The sequence below is a fragment of the Macrobrachium rosenbergii genome, chromosome 28, assembly GCF_040412425.1.
Source record: "Macrobrachium rosenbergii isolate ZJJX-2024 chromosome 28, ASM4041242v1, whole genome shotgun sequence".
NCBI classification, from domain to species: Eukaryota; Metazoa; Arthropoda; class Malacostraca; order Decapoda; family Palaemonidae; genus Macrobrachium; species Macrobrachium rosenbergii.
In genome coordinates this window covers 1,118,185-1,132,007 of record NC_089768.1, presented here as the reverse complement: position 1 = coordinate 1,132,007, position 13,823 = coordinate 1,118,185, and the positions used below count along the sequence as shown (strand labels likewise).

General features: G+C 38.6%; 1 protein-coding gene across 2 annotated transcripts in view; it reads right to left on the bottom strand.

The window, feature by feature from the left end:
* Polr3C (RNA polymerase III subunit C) overlaps nucleotides 1-13,823 on the bottom strand; it is an 86,295-nt gene that overhangs the window by 43,682 nt on the left and 28,790 nt on the right. For both annotated transcript variants that reach the window (XM_067129887.1, XM_067129888.1), the window contains exons 3-4: nucleotides 6,911-7,059; nucleotides 244-385 (exon numbers count right to left, since the gene is read on the bottom strand). In XM_067129887.1, the coding sequence (XP_066985988.1) occupies nucleotides 244-385; nucleotides 6,911-7,059 (291 nt within the window). The remainder of the gene's footprint in view (nucleotides 1-243; nucleotides 386-6,910; nucleotides 7,060-13,823) is intronic.

Below are 13,823 nucleotides of genomic sequence, written 5' to 3'. Positions count from 1 at the left end.
GCAGAAGTTTCAGATCTGTAAAATCAGTTTTCTGAGCAAATGCAAAAGGTAATGTATAATCTAAAAGAATTAATACATAGCTGAGTATTTACAGATTAACGATTAATCGAATACTGTCATCTATTTTGCAATATAATAAAAAATGTATTTCTTAAGTCTTACAGCCATTCATTTGCCCAGTGATCAAGAACCTAATAGGTCTGAAAGTCAGGACCAACATGCAGATGTATGACAAAAACCCACCTGTATAAATCTTCTGATTTAATGCTTAATTCTGGCACGACTTTACTTGGATCTTTGGGTGCAGGACACCTTTGCACATATTCATTTTCTATCAAGTTCAGTAGATGATTCCGTACAACAATATGTCGCTGTTCTAAACCACCTGTAATGACGACACCAACATTAACCTATTATCACAATACATGAAACTAGTAAGCCATAAGACAATGACACAAAATATTTATTTAATGTATATATATATATATATATATATATATATATATATATATATATATATATATATATATATATATATATATATATATATATATATATATATATATATATATATATATATATATATATATATATATATATATATATATATATATATATATATATATATATATATATATATATATATATATATATATATATGTATATATATATATATATATATATATATATATATATATATATATATATATAGATATATATAGATATATATATATATATATATATATAGATATATATATATAGATATATATATATATATAGTGAGGATTGAAAGGGGTTCTATCAACCAGTAGACCTCAGTAGGTGCAAGGTGAAGGATCCGTCCTTTATTCCTTTTCTAATTACTTTACTATTGCTGCAACATTTCAAGACGTAAAAGTCCCATTTCCATGCTATAAAAAGAGAGAAGACAAACGTTAAAATAACAAACTCGGAATAAAAATTAACAGTTAAAAAACTATATAAAAAATATAAATGACAAGTATAAAAGATAGGGAGGAATGATTACCAAAAGGTGCTGAGGGGCACAGACCGAGTGGCAATTCGGGCCGGGTTCAGCTTCGACTTAAGCTCACAAGTTGTTTAATGAAGAGTGATTCTAGGATTGCTAAATATTGTTTGTTAGGAGTTTGGCATATAATTTTAAAAACTTTGTAATTTATGCCAGATTTACATTCCTTGGTATGCTCACGTATATATATGAAAACTCAGGATTAGTTAATTTGACACCTATATAGCTAACACCTCGATGAGAGTCCAGTCTCACTTTGAGTAACCTCCATGTGAAGCCAACGTAATTCCCAAGACTACATCTAGGGCAATTAAATTGATATACGACTCCTGAGGTCATTAGTGGATTGAGTTTCTCCTTATATTTAAATAGAGATCTGATATTCATTGGGTTGCAGGAAATTAGCTTTCATTCAATTACAGGTGAAAATTTTTCGATTAACAGCTTCAATTCTCTAAGAATTCATAAAATTTTAAAGAGAAAATCTTACCCCAAGATTCAGACTTATTTATGGTTAGCATGGGTGTGGAGTCTCTTTTTACTAATGTACTGGTCGAAGAAACCATTAACATTATTGTTAGCCATATTTTTACTGACCCAGATGCCACTTTTAATAATTTTAACCTCACGGATTTTAGAAAATTGCTCGAGGTCGGTATGCAGGACACAGCCTTTGTTTTCAATGGTAAAGCTACATTCAGGTTGATGGTATGGAGATGGTGTACCATTTGGGTCCCACCTTTGCACACATTTTTATGTGCTCCCTGGAGGAGCATATGCTGGACAATTGTCCTTTGGCCTACCATCCCTTATTTTATAGTAGGTACATGGATGATACCTTTTTATTGTTCAAAGACAAAGATCAAGCTGACAAATTTCTTGATTATGCCAGTAAAATACATCCTAACATTAATTTTACAACTGAATATGAAAATGAAAATAAGCTGCCAATTTTAGGTGTAACAGTTTTTAGATATAATGATCATTTTAACAACACGGTCTTTAGAAAGAAAACTTTTACTGGCCTGGGCTCAAATTTTTATAGTAACTGTTCTTATAATTTTAAACTAGACTCCATGTCTACCCTCTTTCATAGGGCTTTTAACATAACGTCTGATTGGAATCATTTCCACGGTGAAATAACCTATCTCCACCAATATTTCAATGATAATTGCTTTCCGTCAAAACTTTTTTATAAACACCCCTACAAATTCTTAAACAATATCTTCCATCCTAAAATTAAAATACTAACAGTACAAAAATTATGATTATATGGAAGTGTCCCATTTATTCATGACAAAAATTTCTACCATGAACTGAAGCTGTTAATCGAAAAAATTTTACCTGCAATTGAATTAAAAGCTAATACCCTGCAACCCAATGAATATTAGATCTCTATTTAAACATAAGGAGAAACTCGGTCCATTAATGACCCCAGGAGTCATATATCTATTTAAATATCCTAGATGTAATCTAGGGAAGTATGTCGGCTCCACACAGAGGTTACTCAAAGTGAGATTGGACACTCATCAAGGCATTAGTTATACAACCAGGTGTCAAATTCACTAATCCTAAATTTTCATGTACGCATGAACATACAAAGAAATGTAAATCTGACATAAATTACAAAGATTTTAAAATTATAGGCCAAACTCCTCATGAACAATATTTAGCAATCCTAGAATCACTCTTCATTAAACAACTCCTTCCACAGTTAAACACCCAGTCTTCCTCAACACCTCTTTATCTCTCGTGAGCTTAAGTTGAAGCTGAACCCGGCGCGAATTGCCACTCAGTCCGCGCCCTCAGCACCTCATGGTAATCTTTCTTCCCTATCTTTTGTACCTGTCATTTATATTTTTTGTATAGTTTTTAAACTGTTAATTTTTATTCCGAGTTTGTTATTTTAACGTTTGTCTTCTCTCTTCACCTTCCACCTACTGAGATATATACAGTCATACCTCGAAATTACGTGAGGTTAGGTTCCGGAGCCCCTCGTGCGAGGTGAATTTTCGCGTAAGTTTGCCATGGTCTTTAAAAACGCTAATAAATGTTTATTTCCAAAGTTTAAGCACTAAATATGACCCTAATCATGTCCCAAAGTATTAAGCTAACTTTTAAATGAACTAAAATTAGTGTAATTTTATTTAAAATTTAGCTTATTACCCTTAAAAAAGGAATACAGTAAATGGTTGATGGTTGACATAAAAATTGAGTATTGCACACATTCATAATAGCGCATTTACAGTAGGTGCGTACGTATACTAATGTTATCCCTAATTCATGGGATGCCGTTTTCTTTGTCACTTAGAGTAAAAGCCGTTTTCTTTGCATCACTAGGCAAAACGTCATGTCAGTCAACAAAAGTACAATTCCATAAAAAATCGAAAACATGTACATAATGTTCGTAGAACGTAGTACAGTACAGGTAAAATTCAATCAATTTAAAATTATATACTGTACAGGTAATGACGTACAGAGAAATAATAAGTTGTAAAAGTATGTTTGAGCGCTAACTACGAATGAGAGAGAGAGAGAGAGAGAGAGAGAGAGAGAGAGAGAGAGAGAGAGAGAGAGAGAGAGAGAGAGATACTGTAATAAAGTAGGCCTAACTGTACTGCTTTTGTATCGTATTTATGCGCAAATGTATAAATACAAATTTTCCATTCTGATTTTACACCTAAAAACACGAAAACTTAAAAATTAAACATACTTTCTACAGGGGTATCATCTTTGAAAAATGCAGTTTCTAAGGGTATCACATCTTGTAAAAGTACACCAACTGAACGTGCTGTAATTACATGCACATACAAATTGCACCAGCACTTTTCTCCGAAGTGAACAGAGTAATTTTCAAAGAATGACACTTATACAACTCTTAGTTACATCTCTGATATTACATTAACGAATTCATTTTATCAAACAACCTCATCTCAAGGTCATGTAAAGTCCTTGTGACAAAGACTTTGCAAATGGACATAATACTGGTATGATATTTATGTACATAAATATAAATATAAATTTTCCATATGGATTTTACAGTTAAAAGCATGAAAACTTTTAAATATACTTCAAACATTAAACAAGCATTTTCTGCAGGGGTATCATCTTTGAAAAGTGCAGTAACTTGGCAAATGGGTATCACATCTTGTAAAAGTACACTAAGTGAATGAGCTCAAATTTCCTTTGCATCATATTTATGCATGTACAAAAATAAAAATAATACATTTTTGATACAGATTTTACACATGAAAGCATGAAATGCATTTTTCATAGTGATTTTACACATTAAAACATCAAATGCATTTTTCATACAGATTTTACACATAAAAGCATGAAATGCATTTTTCATACAGATTTCACACATAAAAGAATGAAATGCATTTTTCATACAGATTTTACACATAAAAGCATGAAAACTTGTAAATTACTTCAAAAATTAAACACCCACTTCTGCAGGGTTTCTCGAGAATTTCGTGTCTGTGAAAAAATCGCGTATGCCCATTAGTTAGGTTCCAGTGAAAAGTTCAGTATGTGTGTGAATTCGCAACTTGAATCGTGTAAGATCAAAGTATTACTGTATATATATATATATATATATATATATATATATATATATATATATATATATATATATATATATATATATATATATATATATATATATATACACACACATATATATATATATACACACATATTTTGCATACACACACACACACACACATATATATATATATATATATATATATATATATATATATATATATATATATATATATATATATATATATATATATATATATATATATATATATATATATATATTACACACACATATATACATATATATATATATATACAGTGAACCCCTGTATTCGCAGGGGATGGGTACCACAACCGCCCCGTGAATAGCTAAAATTTGCATATACATAAAAGCCCTCTAAAAACACTTAGAACTGCCCATTTTGATAGTTTAAACACAAGAAAAACCCTGTAAAAATGCTTATAACTGAGTATTTTAACCCTTAAACGCCGAGCCTCTATTTACAAAAGTGTCTGCCGTATGCCGGCGGCGTTCGGGAGTTAGCGCCGAAGTGGAAAAAAAGTTTTTTCAAAAAATCACAGCATGCTTAGTTTTTAAGATTAAGAGCTCATTTTTGGCTCCTTTTTTTGTCATTGCTTGAAGTTTAGTATGCAACCATCAGAAATTAAAAAAATATCATTATCATATATAAATATTGAAATATATGACAGCACAAAAAAAAATTTCATATGTAATTGTATACAAATCACGCTGTGAGCAAATCGGTTAAAGCTAATGGGTTATTTTTTTTTCTTTCTATTGTACACTAAATTGCGATGATTTTGGTATATAGCAAATTGTAAAACGATCAAAGCAACACAGAGAAAATATTATCACAAAATGATGTATGAATTCGTAACGTGCGGACGTAAAAATAAGTTTTCAAAAAGTCACCATAAATCGATATATTGTGCTAGAGACTTCCCGTTTGTTGCAAAATGAAGGTGCTTACAATTGCAGTTTTCGACCATTTCGGTCGAGTTAAAGTTGACCGAAGGTCGAATTTTTTCTATTTATCGTGATTTATATGAAAATATTTCAAAATTGATAAAAGCTACAACCATGAGTTATTTTTTTTGTATTCTACATGAAATTGCACACATTTTCATATATAAAACTTTATGTAACAACTAGTATAAAACGGTGCAAACATTACGACAAAGTAACGAAAGAATTTCTTAGATGTTCGGCCGAGTTACCATGCGGATGTAAGGAAAAAGTTTTTTTCAAAAATTCACCATAAATTGAAATATTGTGCTAGAGACTTCCAATTTGTTGCAAAATGAAAGTAAATGATTGAATATTACTAGAATGTAAGAGTTTTAGCTTACAATTGCATTTTTCAACCATTTCAGTTGAGTCAAAGTTGACTGAAGGTTGAAATTTTGGCACTTATCGTGATTTATATGAAAATATTTCAAATTTGATAAAAGCTACAACCATGCATTGTTTTTTGTTGTATTTTACATGAAATTGTGCACATTTTCATATAACTTTATGTAACAGCTAATATAAAACGGCGCAAACATTACAACAAAATGACGAAAGAATTTCTGAAATTTTCGGCCAAGTTACCGCGCGGACGTAAGGAAAAAGTTTTTTCAAAAATTCACCATAAATTGAAATATTGTGCTAGAGATTTCCAATTTGTTGCAAAATGAAGGTAAATGATTGAATATTACTAGAATGTAAGAGTTTTAGCTTACAATTACGTTTTTCGACCATTTCAGTCGAGTGAAAGTTGACCGAAGGTTGAAATTTTTTGTAGTCGACGTACGGTATGTCCACTCGTCACCCGACAGACAATTTTAGTCGACTTACGATACGTCCAGTCGGCGTTTAAGGGTTAACTGCCTAACCACCTTGTTTGAAGTTCAATGGTCATTTCCAGCCTACGCCTGAAAGTAATCCTAATGTAAAGGACCAAGGGTTGGTATATTGTGTCGGAACAAACCGTATTGTAAAAACACAGTACAGATATATTAGTTTTATCAGCTTTAATAATGGGGATGGTCTTATCATTCTCAGTTCAGCCAGGCATTCCTAATATGTTTGGTGAAATTAATTTTGCAAGAAAATTTTAATTATGAATAAAAATGTCCTTTTGTAAGATCAAACAGATGATATGAATGTGGAAAGCCACAAATAAGTGAATGTAACTATTAGCCATATTACAAACATTAAAACTTTTTAAATCAGAGGAGGTAGGTTTAAGAGAATTAGTGGATAATGCTAGGTCGAATAGTCCCATGCAGGGTACTGATTTTACTTTGGGAAAAACTGATGTAACTTACCTTTGGATGCATTATCTTCATTAGCTTCATAGAGCTTAATGGCAGAAGTAATTATAATTTGTGATGCAGTACTCTGTCCTTCTTTTGACAATACATCTATAACCATTTCTGATTCTTCACCAAACTTCTCTCTCACCAAGTATACATATCTGGAATACCAAAATAAAATCTTAATCATTTCGGTCAAGAAAAAAATTTCTTTACATATGAAATTATCCTTATGTTTGGTGTGGCAAACTGACTGCCAAACATTTGTTTCACTGTTTACCCCTCAGTGGTAAAGATTCATAGTCTATATTCAGCATATAAGTCGACCCCTTGTTTTGGAGATATTCTTTTAGATTATTCTAATGTTGACTTATTCGCTGGCATATACAATATGTAAAAAATACTGTTTATAGGTATTTTTTTATACTGTAAGATTTTGTGTATTTTACATATCTTGTAAGCATGAGCATGAAGAACTACTGTAACTGGCTATAATTTTGTTAGGCTATAGTGTACAGTACCGTATTGTATTGTTAGAAACAATTAATTTTGCAGATATATCTCTGACACTGAATGCTATCTAAATTAATATCTTAAACTGAATGATAATTACAAAATATAGGTTGGGATAGGCTATTAATTACTTTACCTGGAACTGTCGTACACCATAAGTTAGGTGTGCTGGATTCATTACTTACCAGATCCCCCGAACAGTGAGTTAATTTTTGGGGACCCTACTGGTCCTTGGTAGCTGAGTTGGTCTGTCAAACCATTCCTCCCTGAAATGATGGCTTGGCAGCATAGCAACCACCCACTTATGCATCTGCTTAGCCTGTAAACAGAGGTGAAGGAACCACAACCCCTATGCCCGCTTGTTAACATAAGCCACTATGGTCCTGTTATCACTTATCAATGCTACAGAGTGACTCATCACACAATCTCATAATGCTTAGCTAGCCGCTCCACTAGCATTTTCAAAATGTTGATACTCAGATGAGGTTCATCCTCTAAACACTCAACTGAGAAAAAGAGCCTCTAGGTATATGCCACCATCCTATGATGTGTCTGTAAACAGCCACATTCTGGGGGGTTGAAAGTTCATGGGAACGGCCTAAAGGAGGTTCCTGTCATCCATCCGGCATTCAAAATCCTCTCCGATTTCCACACACAACGGCACGGAGCTGTGAAGGAGGACTGCCTGGTGATGATCAGTGCCACTCAACTGTAGCTCTGAGGATGCAGGAACTAACCAGTCATCAAGGAAATCCAGCACTATAATACAGATACCCTATGAATTGGTACATGGTCATACTAAGGTGAACACTAGTGTGAACATTTGTGGGGCTGTCACAAACCTGAAGCAAAGCTTTAAACTAGTAGACAGTCCCATATTTGAAAAGGTGGAGGTATTTCCTGAGTCCTCTTGAGGGAGCGGTGCACCAATCTGCTCATGTGCCTGCTCACAGGACTGAGGGGCACATGATCAATTCTAACAGTACTAGCAGATGTACCACGGGCCCACGATAACCTGGTCAAGGCAAGGTGTAGAAGACACTGTGGTTGATGCTCCTGGGGCATCTCACAAAGTAAGAGGGAAAGTAGATTGTTTGACTGCAAGGAAGCCTCCCACCACAGATCAGACTGTTTACCTGATTCAAGACAAACACAATCAAGCAGCAACCACAAAAGCAGGAATAATTGCCACACCACCTGAGTGAAACCTATAGTACGCTCTATCAATGAGAAGGGTTCAACAGAGGGAGCAGTAATTGCTTCCCTAAGATCATTACAGTAACCAAGCTAAACAATTTCCATTTAATTCTGTAGTAAAGGCTCTGAACAGAGAAAAAGCCCTTAAGCTTTATCAGATTCTCTAAAGCGTGAATTGTATTATCTCCCAACTAACTGGCCCTGGCAGTTCAGCTGGTCTGCTAAAACATTCCTTCTAGCCAGAATGTACCTCTGACAGCTTGGTGGCATAACAAAGCACCCATTCATGCTATTGCTTTGCTAACTAACAAACGTGAAGGGAAACCATAGCCCCCAGTTGTTGACATAAGCCACTACAATCATGTTATAGCTCAACACTAGAGTGACCCTCACACAATCCCCAAATGCTTGCAGGGTTATCAGCACTGCTCACATTTTCACGATGCTGATATGCAAATGAAGCCCATCCTCTGCCCACACAGCAGAGGCAGACAAACCACTCAGGAGTACATCCCACCCCTCCTCTGATGTATCTAAAAAAACAAGTGCCCTAGAAGTGGGACACTCAAGGGAACTCCCACAAGGAGGCTTTTGTCGTCCAACTGCCAAGCAAGTGAAAGATGCTTGAGGCTGACCAATGCAGCTCCAGTTGACACTGAAGCGAGTGCAGGTGACATGGCCGGGCAGAACAAACTTTTTTCAGAGACAACACGTGACTGAGTACTACTTGCCAAAGACAAGTTCGCTGTTCTTATCATAACAGGAACTGCACTGGAACTTCCTTGGGCCAACATTCACTTTAGGGTGTGACATCCATGCCTACGAGAGTTAGGGTAGGAGAGACGCTTTAGCCTAGGCAGGCAACTCTTTTAGCAGACGAACACTCCGAAATTAAACCAGTGGGTAAAAGGGACCCTTTAACCTTGGTAGGCAACCCTTCTAAGGCAACCCTTCCCAGAGAAGGTTACTCTGAAGTCAAATTTTGTTCTCCAACCTTGTACTGTGGTCTTCCATGGTCTTGGGTTTGAGTTCCCTAGCCTGAGGGTACAATCAGGCATTTATCCTCTTTTTTGTTCACTTTCCCCCGTCTTTTCGAAAAGTGTGTAGGACAGGCTGATGAGAAAGCAAAAGTTGCTTGGAGGATTATCAGGGCAGTGCCTTCATCTTTACCTAATCTATTCCTACTGAGCAACCTGGCAGATTTCATTTGCCTTACTTGTAACCAATTTAACTTGCACACAGTATGTACCGTTATTAAGAAACATCATTGTCTGGAAGGGTAGGAAGTATCATAGCCAATCACTGAGCATTAACAGTTTTACCTTTCTGCTGCCTGACTGGTAGCTACAGTACGATGCTTTGTGTGTTTTTTGGGAAAGAAAAGACATGACAAGGGTAAACTTTACGAAGACAAAAGCTGAGTTACTGAACGATACTTGTGTTTACATGGCAGATGACATGAGAGAGACTGAGAGAGAGAAAATTGCCAGTTCCCTCTTTGCAGCGTAATTCTATCCTCGACAGATTAAAGAGAAGAATTTTGTTTTAAAGACATGTCAACGCAGTGTTAGTCAACATCTGAAACAAAAAAAAAATATTTTGTTGTTGAAGAATCTCTGAACCAACAATTTTGCACTCTAAGTGCTTCTCTGAGCAAAACGTTCTTTCTCAGACAGAATACAGCTAAAACCTGATTGGCTGGCTGGTTGCCATGGAGATCTGCTAGCCAATGACAGCCCTCTACTTCTGTTCTATTTACAGTAAGCCCCCTTATTCGCTAGGGATGCGTACCATAACCCCCCCTGAATAGCTAAAATCCGCGAATACTTAAAACCCCTCTAAAAACACTTAGAACTGCCTATTTTGATAGTTTAAACGCAAGAAAAACCCTCTAAAAATGCTCGTAACTGAGTATTTTAATAGTTTTATCACAAAAAGTGCATTTAGTCATGAAAATGGTATGAAAGTACAGTAATTAGTGAATATTTCTCAGTGAAAAATACCATGAATGGGCGAATTTTCCATGAATAATGGGTAGATACGTTCCAAAGAGAAATCTGCGAATAGGTGAGTCTGCGAATAATGAGACTGCGAATACGGGGGGTTTACTGTACAGACATACTGTACGTCATGATGGAACTAAGTTTGAATATTGCCATGATTGTGATTATTTGATTGCTGATGGCAAAAATTACTCAATAATTTGCTTTATATCATTATTTCTTCATGAAAACAAAAATTCAACAATAATTTCAACTTTAATATAGTCGTATGAAAAATCCCACAACAGTCTGTCATGGTGATGCGTCATCACTTGCGAATCCTGTTCCCAGACCGTCCTCAGATTTACAACTGCAAACTGATGACGACATTAGTAACAATAAAAAAGAACCCTATCCAAGATCGATATGATGAAATGTATTTCATAGTCTTATTGTTAAATTTAACAAGTTGAACTACAATTATTTTAATCATGTATATTTTCTGAGTTCAGTCCCGTGTCAGCCGGTGAAATTCCATTACAGCACGAATTTCTAGGTATAACAATGCTAGATATACCAGAGAAAAAGAGCTTTCAGGAAAGCTGGGGTTACTACCCCCAGTCGATCGTCTTTAGAAGACGTCGGTATAATGAAGGGTGAGTGAAATACCACTACCACGGAAATATACTCGAAAGATCTCTCCTTATCAAAACCCCCGTAAAAGAGCGGTGAGCCGTTACAGCTCCCACCCTCAACACCCGCCAGGACGGCGACACCAGCGCCACCTACTTCATTCCATTTTCTAGCACGTGATACGTTCGCTTCTTTTGTGTGCTCGTCCCTTTTTTGGATTGTTTTTTACTTCATCTACAATGGCTTCGAGCACCTTTTCCATCTCTAAGTTAAGTACCATCTTCTTGTGGGGTTTTTGATCTGTTTATGGCTGTTTTGGTCTCGTATTTTCATAAATATTGGGATCTTCTTATGACGCCACGGTGTCCCCCGGTCAGCCATGTCGACCATCTTGCGAGGCGACTCCTTCTGTTCTTTCGGTCGGAGTTTTTCCTAGTCGCTATATATATAGATTTTAGCCCTTGAATTCCTTCCTGGTGGTTCCGTGCGGTGGCTCTGTAAAGTCACCAATTCGGCGCCAGGATAGTGTTTCGGCGGCGCCATTAATTAAGTCTCCGCTGAGCTTGTTTTCTTTGGTTGGTGACTTCCCGTTTTCTTCAAGCTCAATTAGTCACGCCTAAAACGTGCCAGGTCACGCATTTTAATCATTTTTACTTTATGGTATTTATACGTATGTCACACATTGTGTATCACATGTTTCTTCATTCACAGGCATCAAGACTGTATCTATATTGTAGCTCTGTATATTTTGTATTGTAATTTGTACTCGTTCACTGCATATTATTGTTTATTGTTTCGACCTCAGGTCACAGTCAATTCCATTGTCTCTCACGGCCCGGCGTCAGTCGGCCGCAATATAAGCCGCCTGGATCTGTAATAAAGCAGCAGTAACCTTTACCTGCTCGTTTCTTTGACACCTTACAGTGGTGACCCCCGGAGTATCCCGGAGCCATTAGCGGACTCACACGGCGACTCAGTCTTGGCTCCAGGATTTCTCCAAAACGCTCTTAGCGGCCTAAACACGGCGCTGTAACCAGCGTTTGAGCGTGCTGACTCTCGTCGGCGTACCCCACCAGCGTCACTAGCGGAACCACACGGCGCACGAAAGTGCGTACTGACGCGAGTACCCCACTCCAGTAAGGGGTCAAAGGAGCGAGCATGGACGCGGATATCCCCTCCTTCATGCAGTTAAACGCGGACCCCGCGGACTCCGAGGTTTACCTACCTCCCATCACAGCCGCGCCCGCCCCCGCATCGAGGCCCTCCCGCAACTCCACACCAGCGCCCCGAACACACGACGGCCGGGCAACACAATCGCGGGCCGCCCTCACCATAAAGCTGCCGCCGTTTACGCAGGGGAACCCATCGAGGTGGCTGCGCAGGGTGGAGAGCCACTTCAGAATCGCGGACCTCACGGACGAAATCCTACAGGCCAACACAGTGCTCAACGCCCTTCCGGAGGACGTGTACAACAAACTCATCTCGCGAGTACCCGAAACACTCACCCTCACATACAGCACCACAAAAAAGTTCCTCCTCGAAGCTTGCTCCCTGCCCATCGCCGAGCGGCCGCCCGTGCTATCGACCTTGCCAATAATCCACGCCACGACCTCAATCCAAGAGACGCTGGGGCATGGTCGTAGATCTCCTGTCAACACCAGTCTTGGGTGGCACAAACAAGCGGCAGGAGATAAGCTTCATACGGGAAATCTTCCTTCGCCAACTCCTCCCGAAGTACGCAACCAGATCGCTCACCCCTACACCATGCCTGTCGAGGACCTCATAGAGGCGGCACAACACCTCACAGACTCCGTCAAGGCTTCACAGCGGCTAAAACCGGCCACACAGCCGGTCAGCTCCGTCCAGCCTGAAGAGGACGTAGAGCAGCCCGTCAACGCCATCGCCAACAGACGTCCACCGAACCACAGCAGACGGTGGTCCCCGGGCTTCTGTCGCTACCACAAGTGGTTCGGAAAGGACGCCCGAAACTGCCTGCCGCCCTGCTCGTTAAACCGTTCAAAAACGGGGTGGCGGCGGCCAGCAGGACAGGCCGCCATGGCAGCCGAAGAACCCAGGGCCTCAAAAACAGTAGGTTTTTACGTCCGCGACACCGTCTCCGGCAGGATGATGCTGGTCGACACAGGAGCCTTTAAGTCGGTCTTCCCAGCATCCAGAGAGGACCGCAACCAGACACCAGACCCGGCCGCCTTCCTGACGGCCGCCAACGGAACCCCCATCCTCTCCTACGGCACCAGGCTCCTGTCGATCTCCATCCTTGGCCAGAGTTACTCCTGGGACTTCATCGTCGCGGACGTAGGAACCCCACTCCTGGGGGCCGATTTTCTGGCGCACTTCGGCCTGCTAGTCGACGTGGGGCGCAAGCGCCTCCTCGATGCCGACTCTGCCGGTCTCTCCCGTTAACGGCGGGACCCAGACCCACCATCAGCGCGTCGCCCCACCAGTATGCACACCTTCTGTCGGAGTTCCCTGAGGTGTTTAAGCCCGAGCCGCTAAGTCCCCGGGCCCCAGCCAAGCACGGCATATACCACCATATAGTGACTAAAGGGCCCCGACACATGCGCGGTTCCGCAGGCTTCCCC